General features: G+C 59.1%; 1 protein-coding gene across 6 annotated transcripts in view; it reads right to left on the bottom strand.

The window, feature by feature from the left end:
- Positions 1-8,997, bottom strand: part of SLC35D1 (solute carrier family 35 member D1) — a 226,959-nt gene extending 217,962 nt beyond the window's left edge. For 3 of the 6 annotated variants that reach the window (XR_012674425.1, XR_012674426.1, XM_075155569.1), the window contains exons 1-11: positions 8,781-8,997; positions 8,017-8,050; positions 7,850-7,936; positions 7,473-7,540; positions 6,933-7,004; positions 6,067-6,135; positions 5,660-5,762; positions 5,021-5,113; positions 1,789-1,856; positions 1,425-1,503; positions 445-527 (exon numbers count right to left, since the gene is read on the bottom strand). Coding sequence is in view for 2 of the 6 variants with exons in the window: in XM_075155569.1 (XP_075011670.1) it covers positions 445-527; positions 1,425-1,503; positions 1,789-1,856; positions 5,021-5,113; positions 5,660-5,762; positions 6,067-6,135; positions 6,933-7,004; positions 7,473-7,540; positions 7,850-7,936; positions 8,017-8,050; positions 8,781-8,983 (959 nt within the window). In the remaining 4 variants the exon portion in view is untranslated. The other 3 variants (XR_012674424.1, XM_075155571.1, XR_012674427.1) reach the window with 3 other exon arrangements.
- Between the last annotated feature and the right edge of the window lie 1,011 nt (positions 8,998-10,008).

The raw sequence follows: 10,008 nt of genomic DNA, 5'->3' as shown, positions 1-10,008 counted from the left end.
GAACAAGGAGACTTTTCACAACGCAGAGATACAGCCCAGACCAGAAAGGAGACTTTTCCAAAAGCTGTGCTAAAATACCTGGTGAAATAAACCAAAAAATCCTTCTTTTGCTACCTTAATTACACGATCCGGATATGCAGCTCTGAGAACAACTTCAGTTTGCTGCTAAAACGTGCTTGTGCGTTCTCCCGGCTTTAAAAGAACCCGAGTCTGCCGGGAGCTCCCCGCAGCCGCGCTGCGAGCAGGGGCCGAGCGGCGCTGCCGGCGGCACAGGGCTGCGAGATGTGGGTCAGCGCCGCGCCGGCTCCTCTGCTGCCGCACGAATACCAATCCATAGGGGTTTGGTTATTTTTTTTTTGGAAAGAAGTGTTGATGCCATCTCATTTCAGGGCAATTTTCACTCGCAAATCATAAATAATAACTGCAAAGGCCCAGTGTTCTTACCTGATATTTAGACCAATGAAGTTCGTCCATGTAAAAATATAGTCTCCTCCAAAAAACATCCCAATATAGGTTATTAAAATATTCTGCAAAGGAACAAGATTTGAGGAACAAGAGCACAAGTTTGCATATAGCCCGAGACAAGCGTATGCTCTATGCATTAAAGCAACCTGGAAACGGGAAAGCCCGGATGCAGACAGTGTGAGATAGGCAAGCGGTGGCAATACTGGACTCGAAGTGGGACGTTCTAGAGCTGCTGAGAAACGCTCCTGGACGGAGGCTTTGGCTGCTGGGGCGGCGGTGCTCTCCCTCGACTCCCGACCAGCCTCGGCCACCCGCCGCCGGGCACTAAAACCCAGAATAACGCCCAGGAGCACCCGTCTATTTTTGCAACGGGCTCGTTGGGCCGAGGTGACCCAGAGGATCGTGGCTGTTTCTGGGCGTTTTGCACGTCATTAGCCCCGGGGACGCTAAATGCGCTAACTGCAGCCAGCGCCATGCACGGCTGCTTGCTGTGACTGCCGTGCAAACATGCACGAGTATCTCTCTACTCCAGACAGCAGCAAAAAAAAAATAAAATAAAAAGAAAAAAATCCCATTGGAGCCATCCTCCCCTCCATGCAGCGCACCGCAGAAGTCCCAGAGCCTCCGTCCAGCCCCTGCCGTGCCGCCGCTGAGCGGACACCGCTGCAGAGCCGGGTGCCGGAGCAGCACGAAGCAGATGCAGGGAGGCTGTGGATGCCCCGAGGCTGTTCCTGGCTTTTGCTGGAATAACTCCCGCAGCCAGGCAGCACCCTGCCGTCCCGGGCAGGCAGCGGGGAGGTGCGAGGTGACTCGGGCCATGCAGAGTTGGAGAGAGCCGCGGTGCCGGGCACGTCCCAGGTGCTCGATGAGCCCCCGCCCCAACAGCTCAAGCCGCTGTTTAATACGAGCCCCGAGCAACGATTGCTGACGGCAGCCCTGGGAGCAGAGAAACCACTTACCTTAATGCAGCCAACTATTGTAGTTGTAAGAGCAGAATTATACTGAGTGCAAAGAACCGTGGAGTACATCAAAATAAACCTGCAGGAGGAAGAGCCGACATCAGGCTCCAGGACACGCGTCGGGCATTGCCATTCATCTCTCCCCCCCTTTTCCAGAGCAGTATGGGTACCACCGCTTTTTTGGCTAAACCTGCACTGAAGCAGGGTAGGAAATAATTTCCATCTGCCGTAGCTCTCAGACGTGGTGTCCCCATCGGGACTAAAGATTTATATATATTTTTTTTTTTAACCCAGAACAGCTCAGACCATCAAAATATGCTGCTGATGGAACCCCCCGCCCAGCCGTGGGGGTGTACGTGCTTACCCCATTACACACGACAGCGTAAACTGCACGACGAAGAGCGTGTCTGCCCAGCCCTGGTACTCCATCGCCTGCAAGAAACACACCCCAACCCTTAGCGGAGGAGGAGGGGACGCAGTAATTCACAGCAAGGTGAGAAACAAACCTCCGACATCGGCTTTCATGTCACAGCAGGAAAAAAGAATAAAACAAAAGAAAACACATCCCAGCGTGACATCCCGGGGCTGCGGAAGGGCCGGCTGCCCAAGCAGCATCGCCTCCCAGCCCAAGCCAGCACCCAGCACATCCCTCCTGGAAAAAACGATGAACAACAGTCCCACAAGCAGGAGGAACCAGGAAAGGCATTTCCCAGCCGGTTCTTGTCCAAAATCACCCATGCAGCGGCTGCGGTCACCCACATTTTGTGCCTCCGAGCCCCCCCGGCCACCTCAGGGCTCGCTGCGAGGCAACCCCAGCGAGAGAGCCCTGCCACCGCCACCCACAGCGACAGCTCTCCGGGCTCCCGACGTTTGAAAGGGACGTGAAAAATTCACATATAGATTTAGTAAGTCCTGGGGGGGAGCTCAGAAGAGCCCTCGCCAGGGGCCGGGATTAGCGGAGCAAACTGCAACGCTTTGGGGAATTTAACCTCTGGAGGGGTGCTGACAAAATGGAAGTCTGGATTTCATGGCGGGGCTTTTTTGAATTGGGTTTTGTTTGGTTTTTTGGGTTGGGGGTTTTGTTTGTTTTGGGTTTTTTTTTAATTATTATTTATTTAAAGTTACACTCCATGCAGCCGAACCCACGTTTTTGCCAGCTGCAGGTCTGGGATGACCCCGAGGACAAAGCTCCAGCGCAGGAGATGGTCTGCGGCAGGGACGGGGAGGGAGGCCAGCTGGCCGGGCTGGGGACACGGGTCAGGAGGAACCTCCTGCAGCCCAACAAGGGGAAGCGCAAAGTCCTGTCCCCGGGAGGAACAACCGCAGGCACCAGGACATGCTGGGGCCAGCCGGCTGGGAAGCAGCTCTGCAGAACAACCCCAGGGTCCTGGGGGACACCAGGGTGACCACGAGGCAGCAACGTGTCCTTGCTGCAAAGAAGGGGAATGGTGTCCTGGGCTGCACTGGACCAAGTGCTGCCAGCAGGTCGAGGGAGGGATTCCTTCCCCTCTGCTCAGCGCTGGTGAGGCCACCCCTGGGGTGCTGGGTCCAGTGCTGGGCTCCCCAGCGCAAGAGAGACATGGGGAGAGTCCAGCAAAGGGCCACCAAGATGAAGGGACCGGAGCATCTCTGCCGTGAGGAGAGGCTGGGAGAGCTGGGGCTGCTCAGCCAGGAGCGGGGCAGGCTCGGGGGGATCTCACCCGTGCCTATAAACACCTGCAGGAGGGTGCCGAGGGGACACCTGGACGTCGGGAAGCACTTTTTCAGTGTGAGGGTGACCGAGCACCTCCAGGGAGGTGGTGGAGTCTCCATCCTTGGAGACATCCAGAACCCATCTGGTCCTGGGCCACCTGCTCTAGGGGGTTGGACCAGTTGAGCTCCAGAGGTCCCTGCCAACCTCAACCAGTCTGTGATGCCGTGAGGAGGTGAGGGGAGAACAAGGCGATAGCTGGTCCCCCCCACCCCCCCTCCCAGCGGGGCAGGGACTGCCGCAGGGGAGAGAAGGGCTGCCAAGCGCACGGGGATCCTGCCAGGCAGCGGGGACGGTGCTTTCCAACGGGGACACGAAATGCCAGGCTGGGGGGGACCTTCCTGCAGGCGGTCCATCCCCTTCACCCCCAGGAATTATTTGCTCGCCACCACCAGCATGCCCGTTTCTGCCTCTCGCAAAGCGTGGCACGACAAGACATCGTTACCTTTAATGCTTGTTAACGAACTACAAGATTTAACACATCCACACGCATGAGAATGTGGGAGGCTTTCCTATGCACCCCCCCCCCCCTCCCCAGCGTGGCCCCCCACGATGCAGCCCCCCATCCCGGCTCTGCCCCGGGAGCCGTCCCCGCGCGGGACGCGTTCAGCTGCACGCCCTTCACAAGAGGGTTTTTCATCAGGCTGCAAACGTGGAGTTTCCTGGCAGCAGCCCCAACAGAGCGCATCTTTGTCTGCCTCCAGCTGCCAGGAGCTCGGCCAGGGAGAAAGAAGTTTATTCAGGGAAAAAAGGAAAAAAAAAAAATAAAAAAAAGAAAAAAAGAGGCTATTTCTCCACAGGCTGAACAGAGGCTGCACAGTGCAGCACAGAGCAACATTTTGCTCCCCATCCGCCAGCTCCTGCTTATAAATGAGCACTTTATCCCCAAATATATCCCACTGAGCCGCCCTTTATGAAGGGCAGGGTCTGAGCTACCTTCACCCCGTGCAACCACTTCTCCTCGCTAATCGCAGCTCATTATCTTAGCGACTGCTTACCGGGGCTCCTCATCAGGGCATTAAGCTCCTAATGAGAAAAAAAGCCACCAGGCTCTCCCTGCCTGGGTATGGCTGTGGGGGGGGACAGACGGGGGGTCTGCAGGGGCCACCGGCACCCACGGCAGTCACCCACGGGGGTCTGGGTGGGCAACACCTCCAGCCTTCAGCATTTGCCTTCCCTGCCCCCGGAGAGGGGTTCGTGCAGGCATGAAAAGCGAGTGCTCTTGCTCAGGAGAGCCGGCCGAGTACAGCTGCACGTAAGTGAGTGTAATAATAATGAATAATAACAATAGAATATAAATTTCAAGTATTGAACCGCATGTAAATGGCATCGCGCCCTGCTGGGGCAGCACGGGCAGACTGACCTCCAGAGCAATTCAACCTGATAACCACCCCAGCAAGAGGGAAGGATGGGAAGAAGCCTGAAGAAGGCCATTTATTCTAAAAATACTCGACTGCTTTGTTTTAAGTAATATTTGGTTTCACTTATTGCTCTCCCACTTCCCCATTCCTCAAGCATTTCAAAAATGCTTGAATGGAGCAACTCTGCGGATTTAAACTCCAGCGCAAGACTTACAGTTACTTTCTACTGACGCGGCTTCCCGGCCTCGGAGCACCCTTTGCCCCAGCCTCCTCCCGCAGACGCTCCGCAGTTCTTGCTCGCAGCTCGGGGACGATGAACTACTTCGCAGTTTCACATTTTGAGTAGTTCCCATTTTACGCAAGAAGGCCCAAGTTACAGAAAAAAGTGCTTCATAACGAACAGTAAAATGTTCTCCTAAGCAACTTGTTTTGCCCAGAAGGTATTGTGCCACTGAAGATCTTGCTTTTGGGGGCAGGAATCCTACCTTTTGCGCATCTCCGGTGAAGTAGGCAATGGTCAAGGTGGGAAGGATCATAAACAGTGCATTGTAATATAGCAGACCGTACTTTCCCAGCTCCTAGAAATAAGAAACATCTGTGTATGTAAGCTGGTTCCAAACAGGAACATAAAACCTTATTCATATTGCTCCTGAAGACTGGGTCTTGTGAGCTAAATCCACGTGGGATTCTCAGAGACAGAAGAGTTGTTGGTTTTTTGTAAATGTATATGTGTGTGTGTGTATATATATATGCATGTGTCTGTGTGTATATATATTTTATATTTTTTTTACAAATATATACATATATTAAAAAAAAAAAAAGAGACTTTGGTGACGAGCTTGCAACAAGCTTTATGGCCACCGTCAATCAAGATGCCGTTTCTTTGCTGTCGCAAGGGACTGCGGTCGTAACCGGCACAGGGGCACGGCTCCGGCGCGCACCATTTGGCAACGCTGGCACCGAGAGCAGCCCAGCGGTATTGCCAAACCTTCTGGACAGGAGATTTTGGGAGAGGGACGGGGTAGCACCGGGTGAGTCGCCCCTCTTTGCCCCCTCAGATGCAAGCTGCTGCCAAACCAAGCGCAACGCTGCAATGCCCAGAACGAAGCCGAAGGTCAGCCTACCTTTGAATCCAGCTTCTGTTTCACATAGGCACCGTTTGCAGCTGTTAAGGCATCGTTAATAAGGATAAAAATATATCCTTCCAGATCGAATGCCAAGTCAGCGCTGGGAAAGGAAAAAAACCATAAGTTAAAGCTTTAAGCTGCGCAGAGTGTAACACTTGCAAGATTTCTTCCACCTTCTGTTTAGCCAGTAAGTTGTCAGAAAAAGTTAATCATGCAAGGACTGGGGTTTGGGTCGGTAAAACATTCTTTCCTATTAGAGAGCATGTCTGAGGGTAAGAAAAGTCAGCATTTACTCTCTCCCTTCTTGGGACATACCGTGGTACTTGATTCACCTTAGCCTTGCTGGCTGGCCCACGCAGGGACCCTCCAGCCAGCGGAGAGGGGACAGCAAACCGGGAGCTCACCTAGCAGCTACGAACGCACCGATGATCATAGCGAATACTGTCATCTGAATACTCCAAGAAAACTTCTTCCTGCAAAGAGAGGCAGGAGGACACCGCCGTCACCCACAGCTAAATCTTCACTGAAGCACTGCGAGCACTTTGGAGAACAGCAGGGAGAAGCACATACGGGGGCGGGGGGAAGAAAACCCCAAGCAAACCAACCCGTGCAAAAGCAGCAAGTAAAAGCGAGACGTTTTTAGACAATTATCTCTATGATTTAAAAAAAAAAAAAAACTTAGCATCGATGAGGTGCAAGTTTACGGAGTGCGACAACCCTGCCTGTTGCAGCGAAGGGTTCAGCTGGGCACGGGGCGCTTGGCACCGCGTAGGGACCAGCCCAGCACTGCGGTGCCGGCCCTGGGGAGGGGGCTGTCGGCACATGGCGCGGTTTTGGGGGTCTCTGCAGGCGCCCGGGCGGAGGAAAGCCGTTAGCAGAGGCAGACGGGCACAACACCCTCTGCTTCCAAAACCGTGTGCTGCACAGCCAGGCTGCTGCAAGCAGAGACAGAGCACATCCATCTTCCCCCTGCCTGGCAGCTACGCATCGCACCTCGTCTCGCCCAGCTCCCCCCGGGCGTGCGGAGGCAGCGGGGAGAAGGGCTGTGCAGATCAAGGCAAGTAACACGCCGCTGCTCTCCATATCCGCTTCCTCCGCCCACCCTCGCTCCTAAAAACCAGCTTAGAGCCAAAACCCCTGACCACACGGATCTCCGACACACAACAACTCACTGACACGCTGCACGGCATTCCAACACCTCCAGGCTTTTGTAACTCTAACCGGTATCTGCCACCGAGAGCCCTGGAGAGAAGGGGCTGGGAAGACTCACTTGAGCAAGAATCCTTCGGCAAACATTGTAAACAGGATGGAAAACCTTCGCAGGACGGTGAACATCGGCAGGCTGCAAGAGGAAGGTTTAGCCGGGTGAAAGGGCTTCCCCGCTCCGGTGCTGCCGAAACGCAGCTCTGCGGCCACCCGGGATAAGGGCTCTGGAGCACAGAGCCACGGGCGAGCCTGCCAGTCTCCTTATGGAAACTCCATTACCCCCACACCCGAAAAGGTATCGCTTATGTCAGACCTTGTCAGGGGGGGGGACGACCCCGGGGACGGCCCCAGACCCTCACCCACGGTGGGCGAGGGCCAGACCCGTGTCCCTCCCTACCCGCTGGCTGGGGAAAAGCGTTCGGAAACAGGCACGTGGCTTATTTTAGCGTGGGCAGAGGATGAAGCGTATCGCCCCGAGCGGCTCCTGCTCGGGTCACCCACACCCATGCAAAGCCGTAGGGCCCGGCAGCAGCTCCCCGCAAACACTGGACCCCCCACAAGCACCCCGTTGTATACCCCCCCGGTAGAGAAAAGCCATCCATACTTCAGTTTCTTTGTGCTGAACAGTCCTGTGATCTGGTTCCCGAAATACAGAAGAGGTAGAGGAAACGTCTGGAAAATTTTAAGAGGGATAAAACACGGCGTGAGCGACCAGAGAAAGCCAGGGAGCTCCCCAGCAGCACCCTCCTTTTATAAATAAAGATGAAATTATTTCCACCCGTGACGGCAACGTTCACACACGCACGTGTTCCAGCTCCTCAGCCCGGAGCTGCCCCATGGCCGCAGGCTCCCGCGCAGCTCGCAGCTCCCGGGGCGACGAGCAGCGGCAGAGCCCGTGGTGCCCACCGCCGGCGAGGGGCTGGGGCAGAGACCACCGCCCGGTCCCGGGGCAGAGCAGAGGTGCCCGGGGAGGGGGCTTACCCGCCGGGGGACGTGCCGGTCGAGGTCGGGGAACTTGACCACCCGCAGCGCCTTGCCCGCCCAGAGCACCGCCACCGTCGCCAGCATCTGCAAGAGAGCGGGGGTCAGCCCGACAGCCCCCCGCGGGGGGGGTCAAGGGGGGACGGGACAGAGGGGACCCCACTCACCTGGCCCAGCCCCACGCACAGCGAGGAGGGGAACCTGCGGGCAGAGAGCAGACATCAGTGGGGGCACCCACACCGGGGGTCCCAGCAGCCATGCACCCCCCGCTGCATGCATGGGGAGGGGGATAGCAGCAGCCCCCAAACCGGCAGAGCCCGTAGCCATGGGGGGCACTGCCAGCGCAGGGGGTCCCCACGGGAAGGGGGGGCACCCACGGGGGGCTGGCAGTGCAATGCACTCCCGGGGGAAAAAGGAGGGGTGTGCAGGGGGGGCCCAGCTCCACAGCAGGGGGGTGCATGCAGGAGGTGCCAAAGGGTGTAAAGGACCCCAAAACAGGGGGAGCATCCATAGGGGCGCCCGGCCCACAAGGATGGGGGGTGCAAGGGGGGGTGCCTGCTGGTGCACAGCACTCAAGGGTGGCGGTGCATGCACAGACGGGGGGGGGGGGGAGCTGCATGCAGGGGGTGGGTGCACGCACGGGGATGGGTGCATGCACGGGGGTGCCCGCTGGTGCACGGCACCCAAGGGAGGGGTGCATGGGGGTCTCGCACGGCGGAGGGGTGCACGCTGGGGGGCCGCCGCACAGCCCCCAAGGGTGGGGGTGCACGCACAGGAGTGAGTGCATGCACGGGGTGCCCGCTGGTGCACGGCACCCAAGGGGAGGTCTGGCACGGCGGAGGGGTGCACGCTGGGGGGCCGCGATGCAGAGCCCCCCCCCCCAGGAGGGGGGTCAGTCCCCGGGTGCGAAGGCCCCGCGCGCAGGCCGTACCCGTAGGTGGTGAGGACGCTCTTGTTGACGACGACGATGAGGAAGGAGCTGAGCCCGTAGAAGGCCGCCGCCAGCAGCTTGAGGCAGAGCGTGAGGCCCGGCGCCGCCATGCCCCGCTCCGCATCGCCGGGCGCGGGGGCTCCCGCGGGGGCTCCCCCCTCGGCCCGGGCCGCCGGGCGTCTGCGCGCCGCCGCCGACGACATGGCTGCGGGGGCGGGGCCTGGGCGGGGCCTGGGGGCGGGGCAGGGGCGGGGCGGGGCCGCGCGGCCGAGGGGCGGGAGCGGGGGGGGTCACGGGACGGGGGGCAGCGAACGGGGGTCTGGCGTGGTGGGGGGGCATTGCACGGGGGTATGGGGTGGGGGGCACAGCACCGGGGTCTGGCGTGGGGGGCACAGCACGGGGGTCTGGAGTGGGGGGCATTGCACGGGGATCTGGCGTGGAGGGACGTAGCACCGGGGTCTGGCGGGGGGGGGGCATTGCACGGGGTTCTGGCGTGGGGGGCATTGCACGGGGGTCTGGCGTGGAGGGACGTAGCACCGGGGTCTGGCGGGGGGGGGGCATTGCACGGGGTTCTGGCGTGGGGGGCATTGCATGGGGGTCTGGGGTCGGGGGGGGCATTGCTCGGGGGTCTGGCGTGGGGGGCGTTGCACGGGGGGCAGCGCACAGGGTCTGGCGTGGGGGGCATTGCACGGAGGTCTGGAGTGGGGGGCATTGCAGCGAGGTCTGGCGTGGGGGGCGTTGCACGGGGGTCTGGCGTGGAGGGACGTAGCACCAGGGTCTGGCGGGGGGGGGCATTGCACGGGGGTCTGGCGTGGAGGGCATTGCAGAGGAGAGGATTGCACAGGAGTCTGGCGTGGGGGGGTATAGGACGGGGGTCCGGCATTGGGGGGGCATTGCACGGGGGGGGGGATTGCACAGGGCATGGGGGGAGCAAGGCAATGCTCAGGGGTCCGGCTTGGGGAGGGCATGGCATTGCATAGGGGGGTTGGCATGGGGGGCATTGCATGGGAGGCAGTTGCACGGGGATCTGGCACAGGGGGGCATCACACAGCAGTCTGGCGTGGGGGGGCAAGGCGTTGCACAGGGGTCTGGCACGGGGGCCATTGCACGGGGGGCAGCGCACAGGATTCTGGCATGGGGGGACATAGCACAGGGGTCTGGCATGGGGGGCATTGCAGAGGAGAGGGTCGCACAAGGGTCTGGCGTGGGGGGGCATAGCATGGGGGTC

Source organism: Calonectris borealis, chromosome 8 (assembly GCF_964195595.1).
Source record: "Calonectris borealis chromosome 8, bCalBor7.hap1.2, whole genome shotgun sequence".
Lineage (NCBI taxonomy): Eukaryota > Metazoa > Chordata > Aves > Procellariiformes > Procellariidae > Calonectris > Calonectris borealis.
Note: the sequence above shows the minus strand (reverse complement) of the source record. Positions and strands in the feature narration are given on the sequence as shown.